The following is a 24,712-nucleotide window of genomic DNA, read 5'->3' on the forward strand; positions in this document are numbered from 1 at the left end:
AGCATTCGTTGGTTAGCCACTGCCTGGTGTCGTCGTCGATAGAAACTAGGCCTTCCATACCATGAGGTGGTCTGTATAGCTGGCAATCCTTGATAATGTGGGCTGCCGTCTGCATTTCACCACACTCACAAGCAGCACTCTTTGCCAAGCCCCAGTGCAACATGCCTGCATCATAGCGTCCAACACCAGTGAGCAAACGGTTAAGCCTTGATGAGGCAAGTCTAGAGAGGCCATGGCCCAGCTGGTTGATCTGAAGCTGGGGATCTGAATACTTGGCGAAGTGGGGATGTGCTGCTTGACCGTTGTTCACGCCGCGTGGCACCACTGTTTGCTAGGGCTTCCACCAGAGGCTGCCAGAAGGTCTTGTGCAGCACGTACAAATGGCTTTTTTGATTTTAGCCGCTGCTTTGGTGGATTTCTCAGCGTGGTTGCGTGTAGCAGATAGCCGGGTTTAGGGCTTTACGGCTCGGAAAGAACAGCACGTTGGCGCCGTAGTGCAGCTGGCTCAATGTTTGCAAGGACAGGCAAGCAGTCAGTTGTTGGACGGAGGCAACCTGTGGCAGTTCGCAAGCAGTTGTTGATTGGCACATCGACAAGGTCAGTATGGGCGCTTCTGCACCAAGTAGCAGCACAGTATTCAGCAGGGGCGTAGACTAAGGCTAAACCACTTGTTCTCAGCACTGAGGGGCTAGCACTCCACCTTGAACCAACAAGACGTTTCAAGAGAGCAGAGCGAGCTGTCACTTTTCCGCGTAAGTGTTCTAGGTGTTTGCGGTATGTAGCCTAAGAGACCGATCAAGTCGAACCCCAAGGTATGTGGGTGTGGCTTCAAAAGGAAGTGTCCGGCCGTTATTTTGGATGTTAATTTCCTTGTTTACAAAAACAGAATACATGCTTATTACAAACAAATAAGAGATGTGAACATTAAGGTTGGGAGTAAACGAATTCAGCGAAAAGATAAAATCAAGTACCTTGGTGTCTATATTGGACTATGGACTGGGTTGAAGGTGGCAAACCTAAAACTGGCAGCATACACAAGGCCATGTCTGCTACTCGTAAAATATTCAAATCTTCTCTGCGAAAGTGCAAAAGTAACAGAGATCAGCATGAAGCAGATGCCATTGCCAAAGCATTTCATGCTGACTCCTCGTTTAAAACATTTTGGGATAAAATTAGACAGTCTGGATCACAAAGATGTTCATTACCTACCTCAGTCGGAAGTGCTGTTGGAAGTAAAAACATTTCGAACATGTGGATGTGTCACTTTAATCAATTGCTAAACTCAACTGGTAAAAAAGTTGTCAATGAAGAATTTGTTTCATCTCACTTAAATGATATACATGGCTATCACAATACTAGCCAATTTCTGACCTCTGCTGACACAGTTTCTTCTTTGCTTCATAAATTACCATTAAATTGCTCTGTTGGTTGTGATAAAATATCTTTTGAGCACAATGCTTATGCAGATTCCAGTATCAGTGTATGTCTTTCATCATTTTTTAATATGTGCCTTGTTCATGGGTATGTGCCAAATGTTTGTCTTAAAACTGAATTAGTTCCCATTGTTAAAAACAAATCTGGTGACGTAAGAGACATTGTAAACTACAGACCTATTGCTCTTGCTACTGTCATTTCTAAACTATTTGAGCATGTTGTACTTTTTTTCATTAATGACTATCTCACAACAAATGATAATCAATTTGGCTTTAAATCTAAGCATAGCACAGATATGTGCATTTTTGTACTTAAGCAAGCTGTGTCTTACTACAGAAAACGTGGAAGTCCTGTTTTCTCTGTATTTTTAGATGCTTCGAAAGCATTTGATAGGGTAAACCACAACCTCTTATTCAAGAAACTAATTTAATGAGGAGTACCGATATGCCTTGTTCGTCTAATTGTTTATTGGTATACCCATCAGCGGATGTACATACGCTGGGGTTGTCATTACTCGCAGTCTTTTTCTGACAGCAATGGTGTCAAACAGGGTGGTGTCCTCAGTCCTTACTTATTTGCCGTGTAGCCTATATGGATGATCTATCGACTGTGTTAAGCAAAACCAAGGCAGGCTGTTACATAAGTAATGCACTTGTCAATCATCTCATGTTTGTTGATGATATTTGTTGTATTTCTCCAAGTGTTCATGGTCTGCAGAGTATCTTGAATGTGTGTGAAGATTATGCGCTTTCTAACGATGTCATTTTTAACTGCAAAAAGTCATTTGCTATGTACTTCCAAACCAATCACTTAAAGTTAAATTTGAATCCAATTGCCTACGGCCAGAGATGGGCAAGATCACCAGTATTGGTGATCTTGAAGATCAAGATCAAGATCACCAAGAATAGGTGATCTTGAAGATCAAGATCAAGATCACCAAACTAAGTGATCTTGAAGATCAAGATCGTGATCTTGAAGATCAAGATCATTTTCAAGATCACTTTTTGTGTACTTGAAAAAAAATGAAGTTTTTGGTCAATGATGTTGCAAAAAATAGTTACTATGCTGTATAAGCAACCCGGGTAAAGGTATATAGTTGGTATTGCTAACTTTTACTTTTAACTACTCGATTGCTGGCCTAAGGATTGTAATGAGTTAGTGACTGTTGCTATTAGGCCTATCAATTGTTGACGTAGTTTGCGTAGAATCGCAACGTCACCCCAAGGCCGAGGTTAATTACAATAGTAGCCTACTGAAAAAGCAATTAGTTTTATGCTTTTTATTTATAATAAATAAATAATAATCAAGTTTAACTGCATCATTTTTTACCAAATTTTTGTCTGGTTTATGTTGGAGTTTTTATTCGTGTTACTAAGTCGTTTTAACTTTCACTGTGTTATGTCAATGTTTATTGCACCATTTACACATCTGGCAACCTTGATACTGTTGTCTACTATCAAAAAAGTTCCAGAAGTTTGCGGTCAAACAAACCGCTCCATACTCAGACCGTAAACAAGTCTTGGTCTGGTTGATTTGCTGCAATAAACCACTTTACATGACCAAAGTCGGCTAGAGTCCAGATTTTTTAACACCGCCATTCTACACTTTTGAAACATCTAAAATTGGGTCAAAGAAAGCAAACATTTCTTTAAAATTCACACATGGAAATTGTGAACAAAGTTAAATCATTTTTTATTATACGTCAACATAAAGTACACGGAAGTTGACTTATTTATTATGACCAACACAGAAAACTTTTTCAATTTTGAAATGGCAACACTGACCAGATTAGATGGAGATTTTAAATCGTCTTTTGTTCGACACATACCAGATTAGCAGTGGCTTAATGTTAGTAGTCGCCACTAACTACTTTGTACAGTACAAGTTTTAAAAAAATGCCTCTATCTAGGAAGTAAACTTTAATTTTAAAGTGATCTTGATCTTATTGTTCTTCAAGATCAAGATCACACAAAAAAAAGTGATCTTAGATCAAGATCAAGATCACCAAAAAAAAAGTGATCTTGAAGATCAAGATCACGCCCATCTCTGCCTACGGCTCAATGGAAGTGAGATCAAATTCGTAGACAGTGTCAAATATTTGGGTGTTTTTCTTGACACAGCAATGTGTGACGACAAAGATATAAATCGACAAGTGCGATCAATCTACTGTTCTGCCAACAAATTAAAATCAAAATTTTACAAGTGCTCCTGTGATATTAAAAATGTTCTATTCCGTTCATATTGTACTCCAATGTATGCATGTCATCTGTCGGAAAATTATCATCAACGTGACATTAATCGCCTGCGTGTTGCCTTCAATAATGCATTTAGAATTATACACAATTTGCCTAAACATTATAGCGTACGTGAACATCAAGTCTTGTGTAACATCATAACGTTTGATGCATTACTTCGGAAATATGTTTTTTCTTTTGTTGGAAGATGTGAAGTTTCGTCTAACTCTATTGTTGCCTCCTTGATGAGGTCCGACTGCCATCGTAAATCAAATTACCGTCTTCCGTATAATAATTCTATGTATGCTATTACAGTCAACCCCGCTTAATCGGCCCACGTTTAATAGGACCACCCGCTTATTCGGACCATTTTGCTCTGGTCCCGAATCCAAATCCATTTTTCTGTACAATTTTCCCCGCTTAAACGGACCACCACCCCGCTTAAACGGACCACCCTCCGCCCTAAAATAGGCCTTTATGGTTAACGTTTTTTACTTTTTGTACATTTTTCTGCGAGGTGACGCGTCAAGAGTTGTTGATGGGCAACGTGCTACGTTCTCGCTAAGCCATTTTAAAGTAAAGTAGGCTACAGATAAACAAACGCTTGTTGTCACTTCATAAGGTCAATAGTCATCTATCAGAATTGCAGTAATTGTGATGCAGCACCGAATACTGTACTGTACAGAAGAATGAATGAATGCTTTTAGCGCTTGAATAAAAATGGCAGCAATAACTCGCGTAGATCGAACACTTAAAGAAAAAATAGAGATTCTTAACAAAATGAAAAACTAGTCTTCGGGAACGTCAGAGAGGAAGTTAGCCGAGATTGTTGGCCTACCAAAGTCAACATTAAGAAGGTTACGTGTACAGGAGAGGGAATTGCAAGATCTATGGGCAAAGCATGAGAATAATGGTAGTGCAGCTACAGCTTCGCGTAAACGCCAACGAGGTGCTTAAAATGCTTAAACTATTTTCAAAAACGATGGAAAAAATAACGAAATTTGTTCTCCCCGTTTAATGGGACCACCCGCTTAATCGGACCAATTTGGCTTGGTCCCGATGTGGTCCGATTAAGCGGGGTTGACAGTTTTAATGGCTGCCATGTCATCTGATTGTTTTTATCGTTCTTAATACTTTCAGTTCTTCTAACTTGTAACACTACCGTACCATTGTCTGTAAACTTGTAACAGTTGATAGCATATTTAGTGAGATTTTGTGCATTTGCAGTTTGTGTATTATTCGTTGTTTTTCGTTGTTGTTGTTCGTTGTTTGCAGTTTGTGTATTATTTCGTTGTTTTGGATATGAACAGCTTTGTCTGATGCAAATAAATATTATTATATTGATAATAAGTTAACGTGGAAACACCACATAGAACAAGTTTGTGGGAAGGTTGCAAAGGGTTCTTGGGCACTATTAAAACTGAGAGATTATGTGAATTCAGACACATTGACAACCGTTTATTATACTTTAATTTACTCCCACCTTCAATATTGCATTACTAGATGGGGTAAAACTTGCAACAAAGTTCTAATCTAGACCCTCTCAGAAAAATGCAAAAAGGAATAGCCTAATAAGAATAATTACAAAAAGCGATTATAAAGCCCATACCAGTCCATTATTTTTTTAAATGAATATCTTAAAGCTGGAAGACATATGTACACTAAAAATGAAAAAACACATGTTCAGAGTCTGCATGAACCTGTACCCTTCTGCCTACTGTACATTGTTCACAAGTTCTTCACTCATCCACAACCATAACACTAGATATCAATCAAACAATAATTATTTTATTAATCGCACTAATACAGAATTTGGCAAAAAATCCATACAAGTACTTGGACCAGTGGTGTGGTCAGAGGTTCCAAGCAATCTCAAAAAGTTATCTTTTTATAATTTCAAAAAACATAGCAAAGCATGAGCTTTGCAAAGTTATGATACTTCATAAGTGGGTCTTCATTTGGCCTAAGCTCTTATATTCAACAATATCTATTGTCATGGTGTCCAGTAGGGTGGAGTGAAAAAATGTTTTTCTTTCAAATCAAAAAGTCTAGTTTACCAAAATTCGGAGTTGACCCCAAAAACACCTTCAAACACAATTTTGGGTCGGTGTCCCCCAGGGGGTGCAGGCACACCCCTCTAAAGTTCGAAAATCCCCAATTTTATAAAAAAAAATTAATATCTCATTAACCACAGACGATAGAAAGTCGGTTGATGGCTCAAAATCATCAGAAGGTACAAGTTTATATTACCTTTAAGAGAAGTATTTTTACTAAAAGCACTACAAAGTGGTCATTTTTGCAATAATGTAATTTTAGTCGTAAATTTACGTCAAATTTGGTCGATTTTTGTATATTCAGCTTATTTTATGCTTAGTACGGTGTAAATGCATACAGTGGCGCTTGGCTACAAAACCGCATTGTTAATGACGGATAGAGCAGATGCTGCTATTGCTACTGCCACTCTCAAAGCATTTGGTATAGTAACTGACATTGATAAATCACAAGTTATTGACCAAAGTAAATTAAGGAGAGATGAAATTCAGAAGGAAGAAGAATTGCAGTTCGATATTTTGGATGGACTTTATGTTGATGGGCGAAAGGAGGCCACCATTACTAGTGTGAAACAAGGGAGCAACTATCATCGAACCAGAATCATTGAAGAGCACTATGTAGTTGCCGGTGAACCCTTTGAATTTTACATCACGCATATCACACCAGAAAATGGAACTGGTCAACAAATTGCTCAAGCCGTGTATGGTGCAATTGAAGGCACAGCAATGGAAAGCAAGCTAAACATCATTGGGACAGACGGAACAGCAACTAAGTTATGACAGGGAAAAAATCTGGTTTCATTACTTTCCTTGAAAAAAAGCTTAGGCGTCCATTGCAATGGGTGGTGTGCTTGCTGCATCTCAATGAGCTCCCTCTAAGGCATATATTTCAAGAATTAGATGGTTCAACAAGTAGTCCAGAATCGTTTTCTGGAACAATTGGCAAGCAATTGAATGGAAAAGTGTCACTGTCAGCTTGGGCTGTGGCAAATTTTCTGCCTATCTTAAATGACGAATTTCCTATTCTTCCTGATGAAGTAATTGAAAGTTTCAGCAGTGATCAGTATTATGCTATGCAAATGTGTCAAGCTGTTATGACAGGCGTAGTTACACAGGATTTGAAATACCTTGAAGTTGGTGGATTATGCCATTCCCGTCGGTTGACCTTAGAATGTCGAATCCTACGTTATTACGTTTCAAAGAAGCGGTCTTCAAAGAATTTGGGCACTTTGACTGAATACCTTGTTCGAGTCTATTTTCCCTGTTGGTTCCGCATCAAATATCATCATAGAATTACAGACGGGTCCAAATTTTTTTTCTTTATGCTAAATGCCATTTCTCATTTTCCAAATGTACTGGTAAACAACGCAAAACTTAAAGTTTTGCAAAACAATGCTTTTTTTGCCCATCATGAAAACATAATTTTGGCAATGCTGGGAGATGATGACCGAAGCGTTCGTATCACTGCAATAAACAAAATTCTTCAAAGCGGAAGTCAAAGCATCCATCAAGAAAGTGGTTCTGCTAAGATACGAATGTTCATTCTTCCGAAGTTAGATACGGGAGCCAAAGCCTATTACGATATGTCAAGTTTAGACCTTTCCGATTTTCACGAGCCGCCTGCAGTCAGGAACATGACGAATGAAGCTGTGCAACAAATTATGACAGATGAACTTGAGCTAAACCATCCCTGCCATAACCAGGCAGTGGAAAGGCATGTGCACTTGGTAACTGAAGCTGCTGCAAGCGTTGAAGGTTTTCACAGACGAGATGGCATGATCAGACAAAAAATTAAGTCTCGTATGCTAATGCCGTGCTTCAATACCAAAAATCAATTTAATGTCTGATGAACAATTTGCTGAAATTTGATTTATGATAAACTTGAACTTGGTCGTATAACTTACACGTAATTGAACATTTTTACATCAGCTCACTGTAGTTAAGTGCATTTCTTACAGCAGTTTTCTTTGCTAAGAAAATTGTAAAGTAAGTATTTGCCCAAAGTAGATTAAAGTAGAAGTTTGCCCAACGTATTTTTTTCAATAAACAAACATAACTCAGCAACAACACTACATTTAACATTATAAAACAAAAAACAAAAGCGAACGTTTTCGTATGAACATTTACTGTATGACTAGCCGAAAACGTTCGCTTTTGTTTTATAATGTTAAATGTAGTGTTGTTGCTGAGTTATGTTTGTTTATGGTTCAAAGGAGCTACCTCTCTACCCAAATTGTATTTTTTTCAGCTTTAGAAAAATTTTGCCCATACTTTTTCTTCAACACACGAATTTTTTAAGTAATATGCCAAAATTTCACACAAATCTATCTTCACATTTTTCAAATCAAGGAAAAAATTGCTCAAATAATTTCTCAACTTTGCACCTTAGAGCGAACACTGCATTACAGTTACCATTTTATGATATTCATATTGTTAAATGACAATGAATCTGCTTGATTTTTCACTTCTATGACACATACTAAGCACAAAGATTAACTTAATTTACAAAATCGACCAAATTTGACGTACATTTACGACTAAAATTACATTATTGCAAAAATGACCACTTTTTAGTGCTTTTATTAAAAACACTTCTCTAGGTGATATAAACTTGTACCTTCTGATGATTTTGAGCCATCAACCGACTTTCTATCGTCTGTGGTTAATGAGATATTAATTTTTTTTATAAAATTGGGGTTTTTCGAACTTTAGAGGGGTGTGCCTGCACCCCCTGGGGGACACCGACCCAAAATTGTGTTTGAAGGTGTTTTTGGGGTCAACTCCGAATTTTGGTAAACTAGACTTTTTGATTTGAAAGAAAAAAAAATCTTTCACTCCACCCTAGTGTCCAGTGTCCACTAATTTCATGATTACTGTTCGTTGGAAAATCTCGTATACAATTCTATGAAGCTGACAATTAATTGTAAGCTACTAATCAAAGTATTAGTCTTGTATGTGTTTTCTTTTTTGATTGTAACCGATTTGGTTAAATTGTTGATTAGTTTCATAACTGAAATTATTCTTTCCAGGGTGGCAACTGACTAGTAGACCGTATGGTCGTTTCGTTGTCTCCTTATCAATAACAAAACCTAAACATTGTATGTATTATTGTTTTATGTCACTTTTGTGTTTTGTTTTTTGATAAATAAACGATTGATTGATTGATTGTTTGAGTCTCTGTTACATAGATGGAAGGCAGAAGTCAAGGTCTTCGCTTCACTCAACTTGAGGCGCCATTGGTGCAGATAGGAAGATAGAATGTCCATATCCTTAGTCAAGGTGTTCTGCATTGTTTCCCATTTGCGGTGAGAATAAAGAATAGCCAGGTCATCTGCGTATGCGTATTTATTAGAGGAAGTATTTGGAAGGTCATAAATGTAGATGTTGAACAACATTGGGGAGAGAACAGATCCCTGCGGAACTTCATTTCTTAAACGCCTCTGTCGGCTTTTCTTTCCGTCGCTGGTTTTAAGGATGAAGCTGCGGTTGGAGATGAGTTCGACAATAAACTTAACCATGTGTCTACCTGACATTATCTGCAGCAGTTTGTAAGTGAGCCCCCTGTGCCAAACATTATCATACGCCGCAGTAAGATCGAGAAAGAACGCTCCCGATTTCAAGTTGGCCTCAAACCCATCTTCGATGTTTTGTGTGAGCAAGGTTACTTGGTCGACTGTTGATCTTCCTTTCCTAAACCCCGTCTGTTCTTCTGGGAGTTTGGGGTCAATAACGGGTTCTATTCGTCGGTGTAAGACGCGCTTCAGTAGTTTGAATGGCACGCACAATAGGGAGATGGAGCGATAGCTCTTTGGGTCAGTTACCGGTTTGTTTGGTTTTGGGACCGCAAAAATCAATGTTTTCCGCCAGAGTTTAGGGATCTTTAGGGTTCGCATGCAATGAAAATAAAAATTTCGTAGCCAAATAATTGTTTTCTTTCCTAAGTTTTGTATGAACTCGGGGTGAATCAGGTCTGGACCTGAAGCCTTCCCTGCTTTCAGTAACTTGATGGCTTCAGTCATTTCTTCGGTCGAAAAGTCTTCGCAGTTAGTTCGTTGTTATGCGTGTCATCCTTCCACATTTCTGATGTGAGGCTTGAGATTCTACGTTGAAATTTGCGATTTACTGTATATTTTTTGGTGTCGTCCATTTTCTACAACCTGCGATGCAATGGCATTAGGTGTTACAGGACATTTCGAACAAGTTCTGGAACTTCTTCCAGTCAGGCGATTGACCGTGTTCCATGCTTTACGACTAGAGTTGGTAAAGTTTATAGCTTCGACTGTCTCAATCCATCGCTCATGGGGTTTGGTGTTGAGGTACTGCATCAAGCTTTCAGACCTTTCTTGGAAGTCTTCAGGTGTTTCGAAGTCATTCAGGTCTTCGTACAAACTCTGACACGTTTCGTCCCAGCATGGTATGTATTCCTTGCGTTGGCCACGAGGAATTGCCTGCTTTGCTGCATGGCGAAGCAAATCTGTGAAGACTGTGTGGGAGGTAGTCTATTGACATCTGCATTATTGGGTGGGGGTAAAGCAGGGGTTCTTAAACTGGGGTCCGCGGTCCTTTTGGGGTCCGCAAGACAATTTTTTGGGACAGCAAAGCACCTTCCAAAAAAATTAACACGATCCCGAAGAAAAAAATTTTGTGGAAAGTAAAACTTTTCAGACATTTTATTTTCCAAACCAAAGTTAAAAGATAGCCTATATTTTAGTAAGCTGGCTTGGCATCCCTTCACACAGTTTTTTAAGCCTGACCTTTCGTTTGATTGTGATAGCCTTTGTTTTGTTTCTATCTCCTTTGTGACATCATGGAGTGCATAGTAGTGACGTACTCCTACAACACTCGTGTTTACCTGATCAAGAACAGAATTACGAAATATACTTGACTAAAAAGGAAGTAGGCGAAGTTGATTAAGGCTGGTTATTTTACTGATTTAAGTTTTGAATTGGTTGCTTTTCCGAAATTTTAGCTTTTTTAACCTTAGTCAAATTAGCCAAAAATTAATAACTTTTTAACTTTACTAATTAAATTTTTAACTTACATTTGAGTACGGTAGCTACAAAAGTGAAAATGGCTCAGCCTCGAAAAATATTAAGATTGAATGATTGCTATGTTTTATTTGGTTTCATTGTGATGCATTCTGGAGGAAAAGAAAAGCCGCAGTGCGTGCTATGCTGTTAAGTTTTAGCAAGTTCTGCTCTAAAACGTAGCGAGCTGAAAAGACATTTGGTAACACATCATCCAGATTATCAAAACAAAGATGCAGATTTTTTTAAACGGCAAGCTAATAGTTAAGTTAGGTCAAGATTTGATAGCACATTAGCACTAGTGATCAATGGAAGGAAAATATTGCAGGGATAAGGGCCTCCTACGAAGTTGCAAGAAAAATAGCTATCGCTAAGAAGTCTCACACCATCGGAGAACAACTGATCTTGCCTTGTTACCAAGTTATTGTATTAAACGTTTTGGGAGAATCTGAAGCTCAAAAGCTGAAGTAAGTGTTTCTGTCAAACGACACGGTTTTTCTGAATTGTGTTGCCGCAAAATTTAATCCTTAATCCTTTAAAGTTCGAAAATCGGAAGGGGAGTAGGTCGGATACTAATCTGAAAACTAATTCTCGTAAATTTGTTTTGATGACGAAGTAAGTGAACAACAAAAAATGATTCAGCAGTTCTCCTAAATATCGATTAGTGAAAAACGAATAACGATTTTGTTGCTTGCAGAAAAAAGCAGTAAACAACGCGCATTCGATATTTATTTTTAAAAGGAATGGGTATAAGCATTCGATATTCAGAAAGCAAAGAATAACGTTGTCGAATAGTGTCAACTAGTCGTTAGGCCTACTTCCAACCCAATCAATCAATGTTTTATTTGTCAGTAACAGGAACATAGGTAGGCCTACATGTTTGAAATATGCAATTAATATAGGCTACACAATGCAAAGCTACACAAGTTCCCATACCGACAGGGAGACAACGAAACGACCATACGGTCTACTAGTCAATTGCGACCCTACGGAAATAACGATTTTGCCATTTAAAATAAGCTTACAAGAGAACCCTGGGTAATAATAGCCTATATATTTTATGTGTAAAAGATGGTTTTATTGAGATTTTAAATGTTAATTGGCTGTTTAACGAAATTCTGTCTGGCTGATGGATATTCTAACTGATTTGATATAATTAACATGATTGCGTTATTATTTTGGGAAAGTGGAATGCGTTAAAGTGGGTAGGCACTTTTACGTAGTACACTGTCTGAATTCCATAACGCAATCATGCGTGACGTATATGACATCACTGGTATTTCAGTCACTATTTTCCTTATCAACTCAATTAATTGCAGTCATTATTCTTGCACTCAGTTCAGTTGCAGAAGAAAAAATAGTATTAGTAGAAGGTGGGAATCGAACCCACGCAATCGAAATTACTACTCCTTTGCCCTAACCCATTCGGCCACGCAATTGCATTTCAGTTAACCGTATCTGTCACTGGCGTAGACCTTATGGTCTCGCCCTCTGCTAATTCAGCAATTTCACATAGAAGCAGTGACGCTAGAAACCTGAGATTTCTTGACTTTTACTTTTTTTTCTTGCCCCAACTTTTAATCCCGATTATGTTGGTATCGGATAATTGTGAAGTTCAAAATAAACCTTTTGTCACAGCCAGTTATAAAATGCAAGAAATTTCATGATATTCAATAGCTTGATTGACAGTTTACTATTAGCGTGCGGTTTCATTTTGTGTCTGTCAGTCATAACACGACGGCGCTAAAATTCCATTCTCTACCCAGGCAGCAAAATCCGTCATTTTTACATTGATTCAACGTCGATTTTTCTGTCTGGGTAGGGAGTTGGTCTTTGACGCGATATGAGTCATTCTTTGCTGGCAGACATCAATTAGGAAGGTAATTTATTATTTGCGCAAATTGCTTTGTAGTGCAAAAAGTGCATGGAATACTGCTTGCACAGAAACGGAAAAACAAAATTGATGAAATTCTGTGTTCTATGCAAGAGGACTTTCAAAATAAAATGTGAACTGGGAAATTTGACCAAGAAATGGCGAAAATAGGTCAAAAACCGAGTCTTTATCACCTTTTCTACCTAAAATACACAATCACGAATATATTTTGCGAAATAAATTGATTGAAGTGATAGATAAGGCTTTTGATCAACGGCATACTTTTTCCCGTTGTTATTTGATATAAGCCGACGGAGTAATTAGCAATAAGAGAGACGTAGACCTGATGGTCTCGGCCAGTAACTCTTGACGCCAAAAGGAGGCAGTGACAGATACGGTTAAATTTCTTTGTTTCAAAATTTTTCGATAAAGACGACCAGATAATCACGTGTTGAGTCACATGACTGAAGTCAGCTGATTTGCGTGTACGTCACGCATGATTGCGTTATGGAATTCGAACAGTGTACTACCATAGATATTTTTGTTTGTTTTTTGTTTTATTATCTTTATCCTGCATTGCGGGAAAGCGGACTTGAGCGCTATGCATCGGTGTACGCCTTTCGACGTACACCTGACCCACACTGCAGCCGACTGCAATGTATGTTTCCGGTAGTCTACTCTACTTATGACTTACATTTGGTACTACCAGGGTCGCCGGAACGATTTTTGACTGGGGGGGCAAGATTACGAAAAAAGGGCACTTTTGTTTACTAAAAGGCCAATTTTATTCAAGTTTTATTCTAAGATATAGCCATAATGCTAATCTATCAGCTCACTATGTATCGAGTAATGATAGCCTACAACTGTCCGGTATACAAAGAAGGGCATCATGCAATGTTATAATGATGTAACCTGCTGTCAAGCCTTAAAGCAGTGCTTTAAGTAGTGCTTGAATGACCGCCGGTGGTACCTCCTCAATCGGCCAAGTTTGACCGCCGGTCTCTACTAGCTAATTATTTAATTTCGCAATAGAATGCTCGTGGAGTAACTGTCGAAAATATGTAGTATCAAAGAGTGACGCAAAATTAGGTCAGCGCGTCATAATCGCCACTGTTGCATAGTGCGTGAATATTTGTTATTGATGGAATATATCCATCTGCGATCACCAGCGCTGTAAGTCTTGTTTGTAATTCCCGACGTTTATTTTAACAAAGTCTTAATCCGAAGTGCTAATTTACAGTACATCGGCTGGCAATATTGTCCTTTTTATGTCGATTCGATGTTGTCGGACATTGAATCGTTGTTAAAAAGGAGAACTAGGTTAGTTGACATCCGAGGGGAAAACATTTTTGATCATATTTTGCAAAAATTATGTTTCTTTTAGTAATGTCCTTCGCTGCCGATTGGTGCCGCCACTGCTGCCGCTGCTGCCGATATCTTACACATATGGTACTACGTTAAAAGTGCCTACCGTTAAAGTGCGGTAGCCACTTTAACAAGTCGAAATTCTGCTACTGAAATTGACTAGAATGAAACCGCCAACCAATCATAAGCTACGGTTTAAGTGACGTAAAAAATGGCGAAAAGAAGATGATAGAAAGCAAATTAAGCTGGTTGGCTTAGGGGTTAGGGCTAGAAAGTAGTCATTTCATTGACGCGGGTTCGATTCCCAGTACTGCTATTGCTATTTTTCTTCTGTAATTACCAAATAAAGTTCAAAACAAGCATTAACTCTCTGGATGAGCGCTAGAAGGATCACAATTGGACGGTAGCCTCTTATAACATGTTCTGATTGGTTGACGGTTGCATTGTAGTCATTCGCAGTGGCAGAATTTCGACTTGTTAAAGTGGCTACCTAAAAGTGCGTACCAGACCAGAGCTGCCAGGTATTCCTTGAGGAGTTGGAACAATAATAGTTTGAAATTCCGATATTTAGGCAAATAATCCAAAATGTTCTGTTTGTGATCCAGCAGATCACTGATATCACAGAAAATTAAAAGTTTGCTCAAAAAAAAAAGTTTAAATGACTTGCCAGCCATCGGACACAGTATACAAATTAGGCCAATTTATTGTTTTTCTCCGAATTTTAGACTACCTGGCAACTTTGCTGGCAACTTTGCTGGTAGCATGCTGCAAGCCTGCAATGTGCAGCCCGGTTGACCAGTGGTGCCACTCCCAGTGTTTTTCCACTAGATCTAGTGTTTTTAGGTTGCGTGTAGTGTTTTTTTTAGCGATTTAGCGCTATGTTGGTGTGCACAAGTTTTGACAGTGTTCAAAGTAGCCCCACCTATTTTTTGTTTGAAAAGCAATACAAACACATTGATGCGGCCAAAGTGGACAGCGAGTTTTTTGTCTGGTTACACCCACTGATGACCAAATTTGAGATATTTAGAGTAAATACTTTAAAAAATACACACAAATGAATGTAAAAGTGTTCAAAGTAGACTAAAGTAGGTAGCGTAGCCTACCTTAAATGGTAGGCTTACATTTCGTCGGCTTACATTTGATGAGTGTGGAGTTCTTAGACTACACTACCTCAGAGATTGTGAGTAATATTGCGTTTTGACAATATATTTGCAAAGGCCAAATTTGGGTAAATTTTGTTTGCCCCGTCCCCAAAGTGTTTTACTCTCCTACGGCCATGACTTCAGGCATAGGCGCCGACTTTTCAAAAAACCTTGGGGGGCGAGAAAGGTGATGACGTCATAACCATAACGCTGTTTTACTCAATTAAAATAGTCTTTGATTAAGCTTACTGTCTTGCTTATATTGACACCTAGGTCGCAAACCGAATTTATTAGAACCGCTGCTTGAAACGATTAGTTTTACGCATGCGGCATGCAGTACGCCTTGTAAAAATTTTGATATTGTTAGCTCATAATTGGAACAGTTGGAAAACAAGCCGATTCATTTCCTTTTCGTGTGTGGGAATAACAACGACCAAGACAGTGAAGTTATCGAAATAAAGCGCAAAAAATCATGATCTCAAGCAGAGTGAAAACCCGCTATCAGTTTTATTAACTTCGTTTCGCTCGTTTTGCTAATTACTTACCTTCAATGCGTTAACAACAATGAAGTGTTTTCTCTTCTGTTTTTTATCGCAAGTCTTTATAGTCTTTTATCGAATACCGTACCGTATACACGAGTATAGGCCGAGATGTTCGCAAGCGATTGTCACCTCAAAAACACAGGTTCAACTTATTCACGGGACAAGCTGTTACCTCCAGCTCGGCAGTTTTTAAAATGAACACATTTTTGCTGCGGCAAAATCTTTGGCGAGATAGATTACGGAGTGTGAAATGGCGTCGGCCAGAGTACAAGTTTTGAATACGTTTATTTGCAGTGATTCAAACTTAATTTTCAAATTTAATGATTTCTTGTCATTTCTAAACTTTATGCACTTGTTGAGCAGTATACAAAGCTCACGAGACAAAACAGCGGAAAGAGCTGTTTTAAGAGATCAATTTTTTTATTTTTGCGTGTAGGATATAATCGTTCTAATTACGTGACATTCCATGATCGTTCAAGTTAGTCGATGTCAAACCTTAGCGGCCGCATAAAACATTGATGTCAGGTTAGCTAGGTCATAATAGCGGTAAGAGACGTTGTTAATGCAAGCAATACCTGCGACCAAGACCATTAAACAGTTAAACACCTTTTCTTTTATCGGTTTTCGATTTAATTCTCACACATTGCGAACAAAACAATGCGTTCTGTTGAATTATAATTGATCTCACGGCGGGAAGACCTCGTTGAAAATAGCGCATCTGATTTAGCTGGTTTAGTTAATATTGCAGTGAATAGTACGTGACTATTCCAGCAGCGTAAGTTACTCTACCATCTACTTTGAAATTTCCGTACCGTATGAGAATTCGGCATTCTTTTAAGTCCATTTAAATGATCTAAATCTCTTTCGCGAAGCGTTTTATCTTTGAAACACCACTTGTAATAACCATTTTTGTTGCCCCTCAACTATAAGTTTACGGGGGGCGCCGCCCCCCGGCCCACCCGGAAGTCGGCGCGTATGCTTCAGGGCTCACTTTCAAAGAAATTCAGTTCTATTTTGAAATTTAAGGACTTATAACACTCACTGACGCCATTGGCTGTCATTTTTGTACATTATGCATGTAAATGATCGTGTATTTATGATACTAGTGTTTTTTTGTGAATCTAGTGTTTTTTTCAGTCAAATCTAGTACGGTACTTTTCCATGACAAGGGAGTGGCAACATTGCGGTTGACCCACATGGCCACATTAGCCTTGGCTCTTGAGGTTTATGTGAGATCATAAATATGATAGAACATTCTGTTTGTTGCAGTGTTTGCACTTTTAGGGAAAAAATTGTATTGTTGTGCCTTGGCAAAAGAGCGTGGGTTCTTGACTGTACTTGCATAGTTAGGCAATAATACACACTGATCAAAAAATAATGAGCCCAAAATGTAGATACCAAACTCATGTACAGCAAACAAACGTTTCAAAAACTATACTGTCTTCATCTTCAGTGGTATAAAATATAATATAGAAAATAAACATTTATACCACTGAAGATGAAGACAGTACGGTATAGTTTTCGAAACGTTTGTTTGCTGAACATGAGTTTGGTATTTCTACATTTTTTTGGGCTTTTTATTTTTTGATTGGATTAATACACACTGATATGTTTGAAACTGAAATTCACTTTATAACATAGCGGGGAGAACGATTTCATAATTATAATCAAGCATTTCTGATAAATGATTATTAGTGTAATTTGACACACCAAATAGCACCTTAATGATCGTGCATTGCATCTAAATATCCTGACGCCACAGTGTCTGCACCTATTTGGCATGTACCTAACTAATTGTTTATTAAGCAGTGAATATTATTTTCCAAAAGCAGTTATTATATCTCATTATTTTACTTCGGCAATTCAAGATGTCATTTCACAATTTATATCGTAATATTATGCCGGCAATGATTTTGAGCAGAAAAATATGCTAAAATTTTAAAGGCTGATACTGCTGCGCCTGCCTTTCTTCAGTTTAATAAAATTTTCACAATAAAAAAAAAAGATACCAAACTATCTTGGTTAAGCCTATTTTATGGATATGTACCGTATATAATCACATAGGCCTACCCAACACACATTTTGCTTAGTAAAATTACACAATCAATCAAATATAGCATCTGCCTCCCCTGAGCTGTCAAACTACCTCTGTTATTTTCTTTTGGGTAAATATCACACAATCAATAAAAAATTTCTTGACTTCACTAAGCTATCAACCTAGTGCGCCTACCTTGATTAGACTGTCAATCAAACTGCTGCACCATTGTCGGCAGCCGTGGCCGAGTGGTTAGCGCGTTGGGCTCGCAGTCGAGAGCCTGCATGTTCGACTCCAACCACTCGCACTTGCTGTTGTTTCTCTGGGCAAGAAACTTTACGATAATTGCCTCTACCTAGTGATCGATTTCGAGTAATGGGTAGTACCAAATTTAAGTCATAAGTAAAGTGGATAACCGGAAAATCAGACATTGCCGTAGGCTGCAGCGTGGGTCAGGTGTATGTCGGAAGGCGTACACCGATGCATAGCGCTCAAGTCCGCTTTCCCGCAATGCAGGATGAAGATAAACAAACAAACAAACACCAGCCTTTACTGCTATGTGTGATGTGACAGTATCACTATGGTTTCAGGCAAGTACAGTAACGGCATTTACTCGCAGTATAAGTGTCATAGAGATAACGGGCATGGATATAGCCACTCCTACTTTAAATCCTGGAAGACTGTGAGTACCGTATTTATCTGTGTATACATCGCAAAATTTTGCACCAAATCTTGCCCAAAAAGGTTGGGTTGCGACTTATACACGTGGGTCGAAGGTGCGACTTATACACAAGGTTCTGAACTTCTGACAAACAAATGCTACAGATCGCGTGACAGCACTGCTATTAAGCGTTATTATTTTGCGTTTGAGGATTGCGAGCATCGCATTAGCATGCACTGCACAACATGCATGTGAATTTTAACGCAAACATCTCGCATGTGCGACTGTGCGTGTACGGCACGCTTGATTGCATTAAGAAAAAGGCACGTCTTGGCAAGCAAACACGTGGCGACATGAAAGTATGGCGAATTGATGATTGTTGCTTTTTAATAAAATTTGCTAAAAAAAATTTTGTACTAATATTTGAGCTAAATTTTGGGGTGCGGCTTATACACGAATGCGACTTATACACGGATAAATACTGTACGCAAACAGTGAGCGTAGTTGTGCAAAACCTATCTACAGTAGTTAAATAACACAAAGTTGCATGGCCTGTCTGGTCCCTATGGTGATGCCTCACCTAATCAGCATAAGTAAATTTAGAGAGGGTTAGTCACTCTTAACGGATGCAACCTAATTCGTACCATGAACAATTCGTACCGTCAGTTCGTACCTTGAAAAGATCGAATGAAAAAAATAAAAAAAGCCAAAGTCGCTCATCGGAGTTTCCGCAAACAAACAAAAACTCTTGAGATCCTTACCGGAAATTTTAAAATGTTTGCGGAAACTCCAATCAACCCTAACCCTTTTAAAATGTTTGCGGAAACTGCGATCAGCGACTTCGGCTCTGTGCTATTTTTCTCTCGATCTTTTCAAGGTACGAACTGACAGTACGAATTGTTCATGGTACGAATTAGGTTGCACCCACTCTTAACTACTCAGTACTCAGTTTGTTTATGTACTTGGAGCACAGTATGTATGTAATGATAGGTTTAATATATACAAGCCGTATAGCCTACTGGTTATGACCAAACTTGTATTAGTTTGATGTCATGGCTTTTTTGTTTCAGATTTTGTTGAAAAAGTGTGAAATCTTAATGAAATGTCTTTTGTTCCAATTCCTGTTGATAGTCATTTTTCCTTGCAAAATCTCCCATATGGAATTTTTTCAACTAAAGACAATGTATGTGATTTTTGCATGCACTAGAATTCGAATTTTGAATACGGTAATTTATGAATGAATTATTGCTTTAAAAGGACCATAGTAGTAAAGTGTGTACACTTTATAATAGTCCGGCAGCCCGTGACGTATTTGTAACATCATAAGGTACAAAAGGTTTGAGTGTTTTATCAACCTTGGCCCACTGTGGGATGTTCAGAAACCCACATCCGAGGTTTCACTGCTGGGGCGTTTGGGGGCTACGGCCCGGTGAAAAACCCATTTTGGGGGTCAAAAAAACATCATAAGGTACAAGAACAAAACCTATGCCAGATTTTATGCCTTCACTTGTAGACTTTGGAACAAGTCGATCTGGGTGCCCCAGGTGGGGCATTTCAGAATAAGGGGCCCCCAAAGTTGGGGCAAAATACGTAAAAATAACATCATAAAGTACAAAGATGGAACTTCTTTTATCAGTTGGGGCATGTTCCACTGAGTACGAAACAACTTTTCTTATGGCCCCAAGGTGGGGCTTAACCTCATTTTGGGAGTAAAACCCCTAAAATTCACAAAATTAACATCATAAGGTACATGGATGAAACCAAGTGCAGGTGATAGTACCTCACTTACGGATTTCAGAACATTAAAATTTAGTCGCCCCAGGTGGGGCATTCCCGAATAAGGAGCCCCCAAAGTTGGGGCAAAATACGTAAAAATAACATCATAAGGTACAAAGATGGAACTTGTATCATCAGTTAGGGCATGTTCCACTGAGTACGAAACAACTTTTCTTATGGCCCCAAGGTGGGGCTTAACCTCATTTTGGGGGTACAACCCCTAAAATTCACAAAATTAACATCATAAAGTACATGGATGAAACCAAGTGTAGGTGATAGTACCTCACTTACGGATTTCAAAACATTAAAATTTAGTCGCCCCAGGTGGGGCATTCCTGAATAAGGAGCCCCCAAAGTTGGGGCAAAATACGTAAAAATAACATCATAAGGTACAAAGATGGAACTTGTATCATCAGTTGGGACGCGTTCCACCGAGTTCGAAAAAACTTTTCTTATGGCTCCAAGGTGGGGCTTAACCTCATTTTGGGGGTATAACCCCTAATATTCACAAAATTAACATCATAAGGTATAAAACCAATAGTGTCTCTCGTATATATTTCAAAACGTCTGCAAATATTTTGGAAAATCAACGAAGTATGTAAGATATAATATCTACACAGCATAACATTTGCTTATTAGGTTAAAATTTATCACAATGAAAATAGATATTGTACGCAGGGGTGGATTGGCGGCTAATCATTAGCCTACTGGGAATTCGAGAACGTTCCCGGTTGGCCGGTCAAAGGGTCACCGTCCTCAGGCCCGGATTTAGGGGGGCAGTTGCCTCGGGCCCCCCGACTTTTGAAGGGCTCCCCTATGTGGAAAAAATGTGATTTTGTTATATATTTTTTCCTTTTGGCCTTTAAAGTCTGCAAAATGCTGTGCAGTATTGGACTGATGCTACTGTAGACGTAGAGATGGTTTTTCGCATGGGGGCCCCCCGATCTAAAAGTGCCCCGGCCCCCCATCAGCTAAATCCGGCCCTGACTGTTCTGTTTTATGTACAAAAGAAAATTTTATTTGAAATATAATAGTCGTAGCGCTATATCCTTATTGTTTGTTTGAATAACACTGACAATGATTCAAGTTACAAATCAAAGCTTGCTGTACAAATACGTACAATGTCTAATTTTATAGCCTACATCATATTACCGATGAAAGACTTTTTCTGAAATGAAATAAATTGTTTGTGAAACGAGCATTTTTATGCTAAATCTATTTTGATAGAAGTGGACCGTTATTATTTTTAAATTCCCGGGCTAATTTAGTCTGAAAATCCGCCCCTGATTGTACGTAGGCCTACCTACATTTAAGTTTCTCTCAGGCTAAACACTGAACAGAAACAAATCACACTATGTGGTCTCATTTAAACAACTGAGAGGACTTCTCGAATAACATGTGATTTGTGCTGAAAGGAATGGAAAAATTGCTCGCTACAAAATAACGAAACCTGGAAGGCGTGCGAAAGAAACGTTAAACTATAGGCTACACTAGAACGAAAAGATGCACATTGAACTATTTGAAAACGTATGCCCTGTTCATCAAGTCAAAAGGCTTCTTGAAAAAGCATGCCTCCTGCATAATCTCTCTTGAGTAGGCTATGCACCATTGGCCCCGGTTTGCAGCCATGTGAAATAATTTATCCTAACAGTTTGTTCCATGTGGTTTCGTGAGTTCTGGTGGAAACCGTAAAATTAATACAAGTTCAAATCATACTCTATCCCCATGTTTAGAAGAATAAAGGTAAAAAGTTGCTTATGTAGGCTATAGCCGACAGTTTATTTATGCTTGAGGTGGAGAAAGGCAAAAACATCTATTCATTAAAGGTCTGCAGGTTCGTCGTCAGAAAAGTCACATTCATCCGTTTCTGTTGTTTCATCATCTGATTCTGTTCCGTCTTGGTCCAAACCCTTCTCACTTTGCAGAACGTTATCCAGCGTGGACGGAACTGGATCTCCATGAAACCAAGCTGGAGTGAATTTACCATCTTCCAAACGCCAGCCGCTTTCAACTGGTGTCTGGAAAAAGCTTCCTTTTTCGGCAACATGATTCTAAATGCCACAAATGTAATTCGCTCTGAGTATTTTCTGATGGAGCACAGTTTTGCACGGGGGAAAGTTGCTTCCATCTGAACCTTTCAGTCGTCGCAATGGATTGGAACCTTTCGGTTTGTATGTTTCAATGATTTCTTTAAATCGTAACTTAATTCATTAAGGCAATGACCACTTTTACATCCATACATCTGGCACACAAATTTTTCAATGCCCTTTTCAATGGTTTCATCAAGATTTTTCGAATATCTCAAAGCAGCAAAGACATGTTGAGCATGCACATTTTTCTCCAATATATTAAGGGGTCGAGCCTTCCCTTTACCCAAAAAAGCAGCTGTATAATCACAGCTTGTAAAGCAAAGAAAACCGGGAAGCGAACAAAGCATGTCTGGAGAAAAAGTACTGCCAAGCTTTGATACATCAATATATCTCAGAGTATTGTTTGCCTGTACACCAACTTCCATCCATACGTTTACGTCTTTTTGTACGAACGACAAATTTCCCAACAGTATAATCAGAACATCCGTGTCATTAGAGCGGACTACCACATTTTTCACATTTTGGCATGCGGTGACGATGTGGTACATTAGGCGCGTATCTGCTTCTTCGTGGTAGCATAACAAGGACTCCTCTTCACCAGACAACATTTTTTCGCCATCTTTTCGATAAACATAACATTTTTCATCAAGTGTAGCATAAAGAACCTTTAAGTCGAGGAAGCTGGAACACTCATCTGATTTCCAAGAATTAACAAGAAAATACACCAATAGTTGCTTGAAGTTGTCATTCCTCATTGCGGCTGCAAAATTAACAGGTCGTTTAATGGCCTCTCCTTCGATGACGTATTGCTGATCGCGGAAGTCATGAATTGCTCGGCAATCTCGCTGGGCATCTTTGATGGACGGCGATATAGTTCTATAGCAGCGTTTCTCAAAGTGGGCGAAATCGCCCCCCTGGGGGCGATTTCGAGCGCCAAGGGGGCGAAAAAATCAAAGGGGGGCGATCGGGGGGCGAAAACACTCGAAGGGGGCGAATTTATCAAACCACCAATAACAGTCCAACGCGCTAATAACAGTCCAACGCGCAAACCATTTACAGCAAATAGATGAATTCAACTTGACTGACAATGTATCGCTGCTGCTGCTTGGATATGTGCGTTTTGTTCATAATATGAAAACAAGAAATGACTTTTACGCTCAGTCTTCCTACAGATACTCGGGCATTAAGCATCTTTAATGCAGTGTAAAACTTCTGCGAAGAAAAGGGGATTCCACTGAAGAATATTCTACAATGCGCAACTGATGGTGCTCCGGCAATGGTTGGAAAGCATCGAGGGTTCATTGCACTGATGAAAAGAGCAATTCCTGGACTTATTGCAATACATTGTGTAATTCACCGTCAGCATTTGGTTGCCCGTAATCTCAGTCCTGAACTGCATGAATCATTGAATATTGTGATAAAATGCGTCAACAAGATAAAAGCGCATGCTCTCAAAGACAGATTTTTTCGTTCACTTTGTTGCCACAATCATGAACACATTCAACGTCTTTTATTGCAAACCGCGGTAAGATGGCTTTCAAAAAGTGCTTGTTTGAGCCGCTTTTATGCCCTTTTTGTCTTAGTTAACGAATTCCTATCAAGCACTGACGCGAAATTAGTTGAAGATGTGATACCCTTAAAGAATGACATCGCATCTTTGGCGGACGTTTTCAGTGCCATAAATGAAGTAAACAAAAAGCTTCAGGCAGAAATGATAACTCTCATCAAGTGATAAAGCGTGATTACCTCATTCATTTCAAAGCTATCTTTATTCAAACAAAATTTGGGTCAAAATATCTTAACTAAGTTTCCCAATTTGAGCGAGAATGTTATTACAGAAGAACAACGGAAAAAATACTGCCCACATTTAGACATGCTTCATAAAGACATGAAACTTCGCTTTGCAGGTCTCGTGGGCCTCCATGTTCCAAACTAGGTGGTACAACTATTTTCTACCGAACCCACAGACATAGGCTACTGTAGAAGTGGAACTTCAAGAGCAGTTTATTGATATGCAAACAGATGATGAGTCAAGAGTGAAATTCAGAAATGATCGATACGATTTGTTTTGGTGCCAGGTTGCTGGCAAATATGAGCTGCTCTGGAAAGAAGCTAGAAAGTGGATTTTGTCGTTTCCTACTTCATATATGGTTGAAAAGAGGTTTTCGGCTGTGACATTGATGCTTTCAAAGCAAAGAAATCGCTTGCTATTTCATAAACGGGGTGATCTTTGACTCTATCTTACGAAGATGTCGCCAAACATTTCAAAACTTTGTAAAAGTCGCCACGCTCATCCATCTCATTGAACATTATCATGTTACTGTCAATTTCGTTGATTAAATTCCCAAAACTAAATTTGTCTATTACTCTATTATCAATGTTTATTTTACTTGACAGAATTAGGGGGGCGAAATTTTATTTCAATAACGAAAAGGGGGCGATGGACAAAAAAAGTTTGAGAAACACTGTTCTATAGAAAACA

The 24,712-nt window shown here is 38.8% G+C and overlaps 1 protein-coding gene across 2 annotated transcripts in view; it reads left to right on the plus strand.

The window, feature by feature from the left end:
- Nucleotides 1–19,432: 19,432 nt before the first annotated feature.
- Nucleotides 19,433–24,712, plus strand: part of LOC145780842 (fumarylacetoacetase-like) — a 40,376-nt gene continuing 35,096 nt past the window's right edge. The window contains exon 1 of one of the 2 annotated variants that reach the window (XM_082592487.1): nucleotides 19,433–19,547. In XM_082592487.1, coding sequence (XP_082448613.1) covers nucleotides 19,467–19,547 — 81 coding nt within the window. In that variant the 5' untranslated portion in view covers nucleotides 19,433–19,466. Of the gene's footprint in view, nucleotides 19,591–24,712 lie in introns of both variants that reach the window. The other variant, XM_082592486.1, reaches the window with a different exon arrangement.

This window comes from Aplidium turbinatum, chromosome 12 (assembly GCF_918807975.1).
Source record: "Aplidium turbinatum chromosome 12, kaAplTurb1.1, whole genome shotgun sequence".
Classification (NCBI taxonomy): Eukaryota; Metazoa; Chordata; class Ascidiacea; order Aplousobranchia; family Polyclinidae; genus Aplidium; species Aplidium turbinatum.